At 44.4% G+C, this 13,947-nt stretch overlaps 1 protein-coding gene across 1 annotated transcript; it reads left to right on the top strand.

Moving 5' to 3' along the window:
* The first annotated feature begins 1,013 nt into the window (after positions 1-1,013).
* On the top strand, positions 1,014-11,454 carry DDX6 (DEAD (Asp-Glu-Ala-Asp) box helicase 6). Its single transcript, XM_010009167.1, has 13 exons — positions 1,014-1,480; positions 2,900-2,963; positions 3,422-3,526; positions 3,839-3,968; positions 4,423-4,569; positions 4,814-4,908; positions 5,625-5,747; positions 6,259-6,387; positions 6,765-6,881; positions 7,747-7,810; positions 8,547-8,648; positions 9,404-9,583; positions 10,942-11,454. The coding sequence occupies exons 1-12, from the start codon at positions 1,281-1,283 to the stop codon at positions 9,577-9,579; spliced, it is 1,452 nt and encodes a 483-aa protein (XP_010007469.1). The 5' UTR covers positions 1,014-1,280; the 3' UTR covers positions 9,580-9,583; positions 10,942-11,454.
* The last annotated feature ends 2,493 nt before the right edge of the window (positions 11,455-13,947 follow it).

Genomic DNA, 13,947 nt, shown 5'->3' with positions numbered 1-13,947 from the left:
TGCAGGCCAGCCAAATTCCTCTTACTTCCCAAGGTTTTGGACTAGCAATGTCTTGGCTCTATTGTATCAATGTAAGGAGTTTTTCAGCTCTGGTCCATGCTTACTTTGTGGAAGGTGCAGACTTTGTAGTAGCTCTAAGTTTCTGCTGATCTTCCTCCCGTATACTCGGGTGGTATTAACTTGTGTTCAGATGTTATCTTTTGAGCGCACTTGAGTGGTTACTGACAGCTGGAAGGTAATGTCACGCAGGACACAGAAGCAGGAAGCTGGGTATCTGGTGTAAATGGATGTTACTCACTGCTTCAGTTCAGGCCTGGTCACTCACACTTAACAAAACAGGAAGCTGCTGTCGGTTCAGCCTGATGAGGTGGTTAGTTTCACTATTTGAATGGTGTTAGATTAGTACCCAATTTAAAAGCTGGCGAACTAACTTTTTGGGTTGGAGGAGGGTAAGCTTTTTTGGTGGGGAGTTTTCTCATTTGTGTGTGTTTGTTTGTTTTTATTGTAATGAAGAAATAACACAATTTGTATTTCTCTTTTGAAGCGAAATGAGTGAGCAGAGTTACTTAAGGCTTTCATCAGTTCTAACTGGAATATTCACTTGACATTGAGGTCTTGTTTCCTGTCACGTACTTGTGCATAACACTGCTTAGTGGTTTAGGGCTGTTTTGCTGTGTCCCATAAGTGGGGGAATTTCAAAAACCAGCAAAGCACTTGATGCAATTCATGCTTATGTCGGGGGATGGTGGCGCAGGTAGTATTTTTCAAGCAGCTACTAACTGGAATGCTGCTGAAAGTACAGCTCCTGGGGACGTAATCTTTGGTGACTGAAGGTGGTGGGTTCAGCTTTATGGAAAGGGGAAGTGAGTGTCTTGGAAATTGTCCCCGAGAAAACAGAAAAGCAAATGTTGCTGCTGCCTGGAAGAAGTGATTCTTAAGCTATAAAGGTAAACTGATGTGCTTTCCACAGCTAAACCCCCAGATACTAATTGTCACCATCTGCTTCTCTTTCAGATTGAACCAAGTGAATTCTGATATAACTCAACTTTGTTAGAGGGCTTTTTTTTAAAAAAAAAGTTGATCCACAGTGCATCAGAGCAAGTTACTACTTTACTTTTGAGTGACTTACAGGTGCTTGCCTGCATTGCAATAAAGGACTCATATATTGAGCAAGACTTATTTATCTCTTCGTTTTGGAGAGTCTAATAAACTGTTATTACAGTTTCTGTACTGACTTTCAAAGTTTTGAAGTCTAAAAAGACATCTTTAAAACTAAAAACATGAGCACGGCCAGAACAGAGAACCCTGTTATAATGGGTCTATCCAGTCAGAATGGGCAGTTGAGAGGCCCTGTAAAACCCAGCGGGGGCCCAGGAGGTGGAGGCACACAAACTCAGCAACAGATGAACCAGCTGAAAAACACCAACACAATCAATAACGGCACCCAACAGCAAGCACAGATTATGACCACCGCTATTAAGTAAGTGTTTCTGTCGACTGCCACGGTTCAGAGTCACGTATGGGAAGTGTTCTTGTGTTTCTGTGTTGAAAAGTTTGCTGCTGCTGTTTTATGGCCTTGGTGGTTAGAAGTGTCCTGTGGTGTGCACTGTGAAAAGCAAGCTGTAACTGCCCATGACGCTTTGCTTTCAGGACGTGCAGCCGCTTGTCAGACGTAGCCCACTGAGCACCAGCAGCAGCCTGGGTTTATTTGCTCATTGCGAGTGGTACAAGGGGGAGTTGGGCAGTGGGAAAGAACTGATCTGAAACTTAAGACCGAGGAGGAAATGCCACCTAGTCTGAGTGCAGTTGTATGTGCTGTGCTGTCGTTTGTCGCAGTTCTTTCTTGCGGTGAGAAATTCCTTAAAGTGCATTATCTTTTGTCATTGATTTTAAATAGTAGAGCTTGCTCTCCTTGGTGCAACGCTCTGGCTTTAATTCATCAGAGCCTGAGCTGAGCTAATACGGTACCACTGTGATACCCTACTGCCATCAAACTGGTTTTGGAAGTGTGCTAATAAACGTGAGTGTGCTGGTTGGAAATCCCGAGATGTAAGAGGCTTGGATTGTATGGTAACGTGCTCTTTTTTTTGTTTGTTTCCTGTGAACAACATTCTCTTTTATTTTGTTGCTTGATGATTTGTGAGGGAAATGCCAGCTGTCGTCAGAGAGAGCATGAAGGAATACTCGGAGTCTGACACTAGCTTGCCTGACTCCTTCCCAGTTTGGTTTGGTTCCTTTGTTTTTTTGTTTTTATTTGTAATGGGTGCCTCTAATGAAACTGATGACTTCAGCTCATCAAAATTCACTCCTGACTTCCTGGGGTTGGGGAAGAGAAGGGATTATTCCTCTCTGTACAGTGGCTTTCGAGAGAGGATGGGTGTCTAAATCTCATTGAGAGCAAAAGATGCCAGCAGTTGCTCAACAAGTGGAGCGTGTGCTTACCTAATTTTCTCCCCCAAGGTGGTTTTTTATCTTCTTGCATTACTCACAGGTTAAGATTGGATGTTCCCAAGAGAATTTTTTTCTTTTTTAAGTGATGAAATATTCTCATGTGGATTTACTATTGTCAGTTTCTGTCATATGACTAAGACAGTGCTCAGTTTTAAATGTGTGTTCAGCTGGATTGATTCAGTGCCCTAAAAATGGGACTTGAATCATGACTGGATTGAAATTTCACAAATTCTCTGTGCGCTTGGCAGGCTGCTGATTTTCTCTGCTTACAGTTTCCTGCCTGTTGCATCCTGCTTAGCTCAGAGAAGGCTTGAGCTCATATGTGTAGGCGCTTTCAGGAGGTGAAGATATGACACGTTCACCGCTGCATCTATGAAAGAAAAGCTGCAAAATAAAATCGTTAAACCAGATTTCTTTTTAACTTGGTTTAATTTGATTTTTGATCTAGACCTGGTGATGACTGGAAGAAGACTTTAAAACTCCCTCCAAAGGATTTGAGAATCAAAACTTCGGTAAGGATGGTTGAATTGCATAAATACCAAATTGAATAAATACTAAAGAAAAGATCTGGGAGAGGCTGTGGTGGCAAAATACTTGTCTTATGCAAAGATTGAAACAGTTGAGCACCTGCTGCTTTCAATGGGGAATTAGGTTCTACTGCTGCTTAGGAGAGAGGCTTCTCTCAGAAAGCTCAAAAATGGAGTTTGCTGTGGTTGTCTTACTGTACTGGTGTTACAGCATGGGGCTAATTGTCAGTGTCTGTCGGAAGGCAGATTGAAAGACGACAGTTCACAGCACTGTATTTGGCTACAAGAAGGTTAATGTTTCCTTCTCCACTGTATGATATATGCACAGATTAGTGGGAGCTCCTGGGTGAGCTTTGTGGTCTTCCTGTATATGCAGCTTCTCCTTGAGTCAGACCAGTCTGTGTGACCTAATCTTATGGAAGTGCTTTTTCTGATTTTTCCAGGACGTGACCTCCACAAAAGGAAACGAGTTTGAAGATTACTGTTTGAAACGGGAGTTGCTGATGGGAATTTTTGAAATGGGCTGGGAAAAACCATCTCCTATTCAGGTTAGGAGACTACTACAAGTTTTAAGACTACTTACAAGCATCATTTAATTTTTATAAATGTCTTGAAATTCTTAATCACACTTAAGTGTTGGATACTCCTGTTGTGATCTGGGAGAACTGGGGTTGTGAACGGGAGAACTTGATTTAGTTGAGCATTAAGAGATTCCTGCCCTCCCCCCAGGGCCACTAAGTCATGCAGTGGGTGACTTAGAGATGGGACTAACTTCTGCTTTAGAGAAGTATATTTCACACAGTACTGGTGAGTGTGGCTTACGATTGCTTACACACTACCTCTCTCTCATTGCTTTTCAGGAGGAGAGCATCCCCATTGCTTTATCTGGTAGGGATATCTTGGCTAGAGCGAAAAATGGAACAGGCAAGAGTGGAGCCTACCTCATTCCTTTACTTGAACGGCTAGACTTAAAGAAGGACAATATACAAGGTCAGTTGAGATGGATCTCTAGCTGCGGCCAGGAAGTGGTGCTGGTTGCTGCGTAGCAGACTTGAGCCTAAAACTGGTTAAGAGAATCGAGCAGCGCAGATTATCTGCTTGTACTTTCAAAGAAAGTTAACGGGGAGCAGGGGAGGTGGAATTTTAAAAGTCACACAGTTGCTCGAAGTGGAAGACTTTATAGTTTTGCCCTGGGAAGTGGATTTGGAGTGAGAAGTCAGTGTGCTGGCCAGGGGACTCACACAAAAGGAATGTTGAGGGGCGGAGAACCCTTGCACAGAATTTGCCTTGTTGTAAGCACTTTCTAGGTCTGGTTCAGGATACCCAGAGCAGACCTTCCCAAACTGCTGAAGTCTAGCGTGTGTAAAGGCTCCGTTTCCTCTGAGGATTAACATTCTGGGTACAGTGTCTTCTAGTAACTCTCGCTGATGCTTTTAACTTTCAGCAATGGTGATTGTTCCCACCCGTGAACTAGCCCTGCAGGTCAGTCAAATCTGTATCCAAGTCAGCAAACACATGGGAGGTGCCAAAGTGATGGCAACAACGGGAGGAACCAATCTGCGAGATGACATAATGAGGCTTGATGATACAGGTCGGAGCACTTTTACTGCACTTCAGTTGCTGTTTGTTCATGGCTTTTACAGTGTGGCAGTGGAGTTTCTGCTTGTTGTTACTGTTTGCCTGTTACAGAACAGACTGCAGTACTTCTCGTTCACTGTCTGTATGCCCTCATTCTCTCAAACTGTTTGTATGAAACATGGCCATGAATGCCAGAAACGTTGATTCAGTCGCCTTAACCATTGTTTTTTTTTTTTTTTTCTCTTCTAACCTTACAGTGCATGTGGTGATAGCTACCCCTGGGAGAATTCTCGATCTCATCAAGAAAGGAGTAGCAAAAGTTGAGCATGTCCAGATGATAGTATTGGATGAGGCAAGTTGCTCATGTTAAACGTTTTGGGATTTTAATACCAAGTTAAAGCAATGATGTGTCTCAGCGAGTCTCCTCGTTATGCACAGCAACAAATCAAACTTTGCTTAGAGACACTGTAAGGTTATAGCTCATCCATTTCTCAGTATTTTTGAGAAGGTCGTTTGGCAGAAGAACTTTTCTGCACATGAATCTTTTAAGAAAACAGCTTAGGAAGTATTTGCCTTTCCTGTTGTCTTTGCTGTTCCTGAAGAATAGATTAACAGTCTGTTCTGAAAGGAAGGAACACATTTCATGTGGTTTCAGTTCATAAGGAGTGAGCTGTGCTCATGTGTAAAACTGATACACGAACATCCAGTAGCGTATGGGCTTCTGAGTGAGAGGTGGAGAAAACAGCTGCGTGAAAACTCTTGGAGGGCTCTGGTAAGAACCCTGATAACTTTTCAGTTGAGATGCCATTCGGTTCTCCTGAACTTGATTACGTTTAAAGCCAAGTGCTGAAAACCAAGAGAGGGTAAAGTTCCTTTTACTGATGAATCCTGTCTCCAGCAGCTAAGGCAAACATCTTTTGGAGTGGTATGTGTTCCAAAGGGGATGATCCCACCATAAGGCTCCTGATGTTCTGGTTTAGTGTGTTTTTACCCCTGTATGGTACTACCAGAAGTCTGGATTCTCACACTGTTAGTTTAACTTGCTCTTTATTACTTCTGTTGTTACAGGCAGATAAGTTGCTGTCTCAAGATTTTGTTCAAATAATGGAAGACATTATTCTCACGCTACCTAAAAACAGACAGATTTTGCTCTACTCAGCCACTTTCCCTTTGAGTGTACAGAAGTTCATGGTGAGTGCAAATGCTTTCATATATGCACGATGGTGGTGATGCTGCATGTGAAGTGTGTGAATGAATGGCACGTGGCTGTCAGTGCTCGGTTGTTTGGGGTTTTTTTAATGCGCCCAAACTTCACTGCTTTCATCTAAATTAGCCTAAATTTAGGACAGAAGCTTGAAAATTATTTTTGACCCGCAGTAGCATTGATGGAAGAGCTAGGAATGCATGGCTCTTGCCTAAGAGGTGCCGTTTTCCTCTTGGTACATCAGTTAGTTCCATCCGTGCTGATTCGCTTCCGGGAGGTGCTCTGTTCAGCCCACTCGATCACCTTGGTACCAGGACATTTATAAGTACTCCTTGGTGAAATTTCACCCACCCTGTCCGTTTCACATGTAGCACGAAGAGCGAGTGGTGAGGTCGTGAATTCTTGCCATGGAGGAAGTTAAATGTGCTGGAGGGTGGGAAGCACTTCCGTTGTTTTGCATGCAGATCTGCTCACTTTATCGTTATCTTTCTTTTTCAGAATTCCCATTTGCAGAAACCCTACGAGATTAATCTGATGGAGGAGCTGACCTTGAAGGGAGTTACTCAGTACTATGCCTACGTAACTGAGCGTCAGAAAGTACACTGCCTAAATACGCTGTTCTCCAGGGTAAGTGGTAGGGCTGGGCCGAAAACGTACCAAGGCTTTTTGCCTTGTGGAAACACGAATAAGACTGAGAGTGGCAGTCTTAAAGAGACTGCTGAACAACACTTCTTGCTTGTCAAAATGTGCTGTTTCACTGAAGCTAAAACCAAGCGCTTCTTGTCCTGCACCTTTGTACAAAGTAGAGACCGTGTGAATTACCAGCAGCGTATACCTGCTTTGCTTGCTTTCTGGGAGGGATTTAAACTTACGTCTTATCGTTGAATTATAGAATGTTTTGGGTTGGAAGGGACCTTAAAGGTCATCCAGTTCCAACCCGCCTCATTTTGGGTTATTTGTTAGTAAAATGCTGCATTTACTGAGCACGTTATTTATATGTTCAGCTCCAGATTAACCAGTCGATCATTTTCTGCAACTCCTCTCAACGGGTTGAATTGCTAGCCAAAAAGATCTCCCAGCTGGGCTATTCCTGCTTCTATATCCATGCTAAAATGAGGCAGGTGAGTATGAAGTCTCCAGTGGTTTGTTCCGCGCCACCCCAGGCTTTGCTGCATAGCTGAATTGAGTCTCATGCTTGCTTTGAATTTGCATGTTCTCTGAGAATTGAAACATGTTGATTTGGTCTTAGGCTACCCTCCTTCTCACCCCCACCAAGACTCTTCCCAGACCATTCAGAGTGTAGCTGGTCAGTTTGTATCTAAGAGTGTGTTGGGTCAGGTTAGTTAGTCCAGTGTAAGCACAGACCGTGGCTGGAAGGCACAGTTCTGGTTTCTTCTGCCTTGCTTTTGCCAGCATGGGGAGCCGTGGCAGACCATACAGCGTAACTGACACAGATGAGAAGGAACCTGATTTAAAGCAAATGGAAAAACCCCCAGTGCTCAGCAGATTGCATGCCCTGCCTGGCTTTGCAATCAGTAAATCTTGCACTGTGACTGCAGGGGAATCTGAGAAGCCAGGGAGGTGGCTTTGGTCAAACCTCTTGGTGAAAGCCATGGCTGGTTTATGGCCACTGAGCACCTGTGGCCTTGGCATGGAGGATGAAAAATGCCAGTGCAGTTTTGCTGGTGCACAGGTTTCTGTTCATTGCCTATTAGCTTATGTGCTCTCCAGCTTCATACTCGTCATTGCCTTTGTTTTGGCAAGTGTACTAAAAGATGTCAGAAGGTTGAAGTGATGCATGTGATTGTTTTAATTTTGCATGGAAGCTAGACTAACTCTAACGGTGACAAGGGGGAGGCATTCGTGAGCTTGAAGGTCAGTGTTTGTAACTTGAACATACCTGGAAGTAAGGGGTGTGGGTTTTCTGGTTGTTTGTTTTATTCTTGATTTATATATATCTATATATCTATTTGTATTTATTTCCAGGAGCACCGCAATCGTGTGTTCCATGATTTCCGAAATGGCTTATGCCGCAATCTTGTTTGCACTGGTAAGAGTTCCTAAACATTTTCCTCTTTCTAAAGGTTGTGATAGAAAGCAAATTAACCATTAGCCCACATATAAGAGGTTGCTTGATTGGTACTAAACCAAAACAAGATGTTTTGTTAATTTCCCTTTGTCAAGCCTGAGGGTAGCAGGGTGCAGCGCTCCTTTAGCCCTGTAGTTTTTTGTCTTTTCTGAAGGTACAACTTGCAAGTGAATTGTTTTACTGTGCTGGTATTTGCTGTGCTATTTGTTTGCTGTGTGTTTTTACACGTTTTATAGTTCTGAATGGCCTGCGTATGATCAGAGTTTTCTGTTGTCCAGCCTGTCTGGGCAGTGTCTGCGGATCCCCCGCCTTGTGTGGGTCAGGATGTAGTTCAGATCTCAAGCCTGTTGTGACATTGGCAGTGCACAGTGGTGTGGGGAGATGCGTGTGTAAGATGACCTGCTCAGAAGCAGTCTGGTGTGGAAAAAACAAGCTTTGTGCTAATCACATTTTTTGGCATAGAAATGCAGATCTGGTGTTTTGGTCATTCTTCTGATATTACTCATGTTTATAAGGGATCAAGAGCAAGACGAATCCGTAGCAGAATTGTATGCGAACTGTCTTTGGCACTGGGGACACTTGCACCTGGAAACCAGTGCAAGCCACTGTTAACCGTTGTTAATGTTGCCACCCTAAACACTGGCAACATTTGATCCAACCGAAATTAGCTCTCTTTGTGACCTGGCTTGTTTTTCAGATCTGTTTACCCGAGGTATTGATATCCAGGCTGTGAATGTGGTGATAAACTTTGATTTCCCAAAGCTGGCAGAGACTTATCTCCATCGTATTGGCAGATCAGGTGAGAAGAAAATGCTGTTTAGGTGCAGCTTTGGTGATGACTGTGATGTTTCTTAGGCTTGAATTGGCTTCTGGGGTTTATGACTGTTCCTGACAAATATTTTAGGAAGCATTGATTTTTTTTTTTTTTTTCTTTCCTCTTTTCTGACAAATTTATTTTGGGTATCATCTCGGATGGTTATCCTTACGAATAACTAAGTAAAGGGCTGTTGTCTTGAAACTGGCCTGAACAGCCTAAGGAGGGGAAGGCATATTTTGCTTTAACTTACTAGTGCTCCTGTTTGCGGTTTGGGAGGATTCTGTACAGAAAACTTAAGCTGATGTGGTGGCTTAAGTGTAGTTTTCTTCTGCGCGTGTTTCTCCAAGGTGTGTTTCCAATAACTGGACATCAGCAAAATACACCCTTAAGGAAGGCAGTGAGCAGAGGGGGTCTGGGTGTTTGACCTTTATAGTTCAGGCTTTTTCAGGAACTCTGTTGCTGAAGAAGGGCTGGACCTGCATAATGTAGTAGTGGAGGACTTTTTTGTGGTAATCAACGATGAGGTTTTGTCAGAGCATTTTGAACCTCCTGAGTTTTTGTATTCTTATAGCAATACAAAACTCCTTACCAAAATCTGATGTGAAAGTTGTAGAGACCTGTGGTGGGGTCTGGATTCGCTTTTATCAGCAGAGAATGTCTTTTAGTAACTGCACAGTGGGCAGACTTTTTCAATCAGCCTTCTGTTACTTAGTTCAGTTGACCTTTTTTTTGTCAAGGTCGCTTTGGTCATCTTGGCCTGGCCATCAACTTGATCACCTATGATGATCGATTCAACCTGAAAAGTATCGAGGAGCAGTTGGGAACTGAAATTAAGCCCATACCAAGCAACATTGACAAGAGCCTGTATGTGGCAGAATACCACAGCGAACCTGTAGAAGATGAGAAGCAGTAAACATGTGCGTATGTAAATGCCTTCCTGACTATAGGTGTTGTGTTGGATGAGAGAAGAGCTGGTGTGTCAATGTTACTGCAGGGGGAGGGGGAAACTGATGAGCTGAAGAGGCTCTGAATGTGAAAACAGGGGTTTGAAAAAGAGACTGTTGGTCCAAGGAATTCTGGGGATGTGCTGAAGCTGGGAGGGGAGGGTGAGGCATTTTTAGGTGTTGGAACTGAAATGCTGACTGCATGCTAAGGAGACCAAAAATGAGGGAGAAAGGGGCAGGGGAAATGGTGTTTGGAGAGGCCGGGATGGCTTCTGGCAACCTAAGGAATTCTTTTGTATTGCTTAGCCGAAATGAGAAATCAGTGAGGGGCAGAGAGGAAGGTGGCCCTCAAAAAGGGGAGGGGAGAAAATGGATAGCTTTGGGAACAGAGGTGCAGCAGAAACGCTGAAGCACCTCACCCGTTAGAGGGCACAGGCTCAGGCTGAAGGTGCTGCATCTTCTGCATCCTTTGGTTCGTGGAACTTGCAAGTGGACTTGTGAGTAGGTAGCAGAGCTGTAGTTCATCTTTGCTGCCGCTCGAGGTCGTCTGCATAGCTTTGGAAGAAAATGAGGTTTCACCGTCAGAGACTCCTCTAAATGTGCCCTTTCTGACTGTTGTCCCGGGAAACACTACTGGGGACAGGCCTTTGACAAAAAGAAAACTCGCCCTGGGTCGCAGTCGAGCCGAACAGCTTCAGGATGATGTTTGATCTGGTTTTAGTTCAGACACTACACAGTGCAGGACCAGGCACCGGACAGTTTGGGTTGGAAATTGTTCTCTTGTGTGCTTGTTCTGGAGGTTGTGAATTAAAGAGAAACCTGACAAAGCTGCTGAAATCCTTTTTGGGTGACAAAACCAGAAAGTAGCTGTAGAAGTGTTTTAACAGTAGCTGGCATTCAGGTGTCCCTGTGTATCTTCTGTGAGCTCATTCCAGGACAGCCCCAGCTGGTCCCGCTGAGCTGACTTGCAGCCTCTGCTTTGCTTTCTCTGTGTTTCATAAGTAAGTCACGTCACAAACCTAGGTGACGAACTCGGAAATGACTCTTGGCTGGCTTCCTTCCTTAAGGGGAATGCTGTGACCTTGCCAGGGGAACCGTTTGCTGTTTCCTGAGGGACAGGAAGCCAGCAAGGTAGTTGTGCTCTGTAGGTGCAGTAGGGCAGTAGCAGCACCTTTTTCTGCGAAGTTGTGGATGGGGTTGAGCTGTTCAAATGTCCTTTGTGTTTCCAGAGCTGCCACCTAGTCGGTGTGATTCATTACCTAGGGTCTGGGTTTGCATAGATTCCATTTAACTGTGGGTGTTGTGGTTGTGTTTTTGGTCTGGTTTTGCAGGCTTTGATTACGCATGCCAGAAGGTGAAGCCCTTTGATCCAGATCTGTGACACATCGTTTCTTTGGGGATACCCTTCTCTTTGTGGGTTTTTCTTCGTCTTTTCATTTCGGAACTATGAAGACTAAAGAGCTCGGCCTTTTTTTTCTTTTTAAATTTGGCAGCAAGGAAGAAAGAAGAGAAAAGGAGGAATGTCTTTTTGTTTTTCCACTTGTTTGCACTGTGTGCTGATTGAACATTAGTTGCACTAACTGCTGGTTTTAAATTCTTTTGTCTTTGGGTGGGAGGGGCAGCAAGGGAAGAAGAGAAACCCTGGAAAGAGAAGAACCGTGATGAACACGAGCTTGTCAGCTATTTCAAATTCTTCAACCGTCGACTGAGTGCATTTCAACTTCTCCCTGGTTACTCATCTGTTTTTAAGCTAAAGAGCTTGTTACTTATTCGTGCAAAGTGCCTTATGCTATGAGACCATTCAGAATATCACCTTTCCGACAGCCCAAGGAATCGACAGCCGTTTTTGGTTTCAGGTCAAAGTTCCCCTCTCTTCCCCCTCTCCTCCTCCCCAAGTACTCAAGCCCAGGGCTGGGAGGTGAATCGTATTGGGAATACTACTTTTTTTTTTTTCCTTCAACTTTATTTTATTTTAATTTTTTTCTTTGATTGGAGGAGTTGATATGCATCTGCAGTTCACCCACACTGTAAATACCTGTATTTAAAATGAAACCAACTTAAAATCTGGGCTGATTAGGTGCAGCATCATAGCTCCAGAAGGAAAGAGTAGCCTGTCATCCTTTGCAGGAGCCATAAGAAAAGCCCTATGCTCTAGCAGAACACTACAGACTGGTTTCCATAAGAGTCTTCATTAGTAGTTACAGCACTTGATACGTAGACTTGTTTCAGAGCCATGGCCCTCTTTCCTCTGGCGCAGTGTGTCCCATAGAAAATCAGATGTGTATATTGTACAAACTTTGTAAATATGATTTTTTTTTTTCCTTTTTCTGTTTGGGTTCATATATAACTTTTTTCTTTTGTGATGAAGGTTGCTGGGGTTAAAGGGATTAGACTGATTATGGGAGCAGCTTATTGATGAGAGGGGCTCAGTTTTCTGCAACACTAAACAAGGAGAAGCGCTCTGACCTCCGTGAAGAGCAGGCCTCTACAAGCGTCCCCCATCAGAGTGGGTTTGCTCTGGTGCTAGCAACACTGTCCTGTACCGCTGATACGGAAGAGGTCACCTGTGGGGCTGCCAAGCCTCCCGATCTGTAGCTCAGCCTGCTGGGAGATGCTCTTCGATTTCCCCCTTGGAAACTTCTGGAACTTGACAAGCTCGGAAGGGGGCCGTGACCTGTGTTCCACCATGGCGTGAGGGAAATCCAGCGGCGTCAGCGTTGCTGCGCAGCGTGTGCGTAAGGCGTGGATTTGGGTTTAAGAGAAACTGTAGAAAACCAATTTACATGCATAAACTGACAGTTGTGGAGCTTTGTGGGATTGATGACTTCCTGCAGCATTGTGCATTTTCTGCCCAGAGCGGCCTCTGTGCAGACTTGGGAGCAGGTAAGGGCAAACCCCTGTTAGTGTCACAAGCCACAGAAAGCTGCTTTCCATCTCTGTTTGGGCACGAATCGCTGTCTGTCATTTTGCATTGTATATTGCTGATGAGTGCTTTCTGGTCGAGTAGTGTTGCTTTAAATTGTGCCCCTCCCAACATGCTTGATGTTTGGCCTGATCTACAGGCAAAAGGAGTGAGACAAATCAGAAACCGTACTCTTTTTAAATTCCCTTTTAGCCTGTTCACCAATGCTGTCAGGAGGCACCTGGATGAATGCAGTCCCTTTTGATCGGTCGTTTATCCGTGTCAGATGCTGCGCTCGCACCACGCTCGCTGACCTCTGAGGCAGGAGGAAATCGTCCTGCGTTCTCCTGTTTGGCCTTTTGTTTCTTTTTTTAACTTTGAGGAAAGTAGTTTGGCACTTCCAGGCGGACGTGGCCACCTGTGTCCTGGAGGATCACAAGCAGAAGCCAGGTGCCTCCTGACAGCAGCTTTACGAGACGGAAAGGTCTTTGCGTTTGGGATTTTTTTTCTTCCTTTCGTCAGCAGTGACTCCATAACTGTAGCAAATGCTGCACTAGAGTACAAACTCGAGAGCTTGGTCACAGACACTCTGTGAGCCACACAGCTTACATCTGACTGGCAGGTACTAAATGCAAACAATTGTGGGGTGCTTTTGGGGGGTGGGGGGTGGGAGTTTGTGGGTGGTAACTTTGACCAAAAGTAAAATCTCGCTCTTGTACTGCAGCCAGCTTAAGGTTTTCCAGAGAGACAGAAGAGGGATTGGTTTAGTGCGAAAAAAGACGTGAAAACTGTAAATACAAGTTGTGTATCTTGCCAGAACACGCACGTGTAACGAGAACAGGATAGTGATGTGGAGGCAGATGTGTGTGCTCTGCTGGGATTTGTGGTAGGTTAGCCTGGTGCCATGCGGTGCAGGTCCCTCTGGAAGCACAGAACTTCTGAAAGTATTACTTTGAACTTCAATGCCTCTCAGTGAGGATTGGCACTTAGCGAAACTAGCGGGGGCACCGTTTTTAGGTGGCTTCTGGTCATGCAAGAAGCAGCCTATCTGTGGTGCTGGTAGGCCATCTCTAACAGATGCGATCTTGCAGATGGAAAGATGCTCCAAAGGACTAGGATAATCCTAGCTTTTCTTTTCTTTTTTTTTTTTTCTTTTTTTTTTTCTTTTTTTTTGGAGGGGAGAGGGTGTTGCTTTTTTTTGTTTGTTTGTTTTTGGTTACTGTTTTGCCCCCCTGCCCACGAGTGAGGAGCTAAATCTTGGCCTCCTGAGATTACTTGCAAGTGATCTTCTGTTTTTGCTGGTCATGCACCGGCCTCTACATTTCTGCATTACTTGGAGCTCCCAGCGATGAGCCCCAGGTCACAGCTTCTCTCTCAAAGCCGACGTGAATGCGAATCTGATGGATTCTGCACTTTTCCCCTTGGAAGTCCGAAT

Source organism: Nestor notabilis, unplaced genomic scaffold, assembly GCF_000696875.1.
Source record: "Nestor notabilis isolate BGI_N333 unplaced genomic scaffold, ASM69687v1 scaffold23872, whole genome shotgun sequence".
Classification (NCBI taxonomy): Eukaryota; Metazoa; Chordata; class Aves; order Psittaciformes; family Psittacidae; genus Nestor; species Nestor notabilis.
Note: the sequence above shows the minus strand (reverse complement) of the source record. Positions and strands in the feature narration are given on the sequence as shown.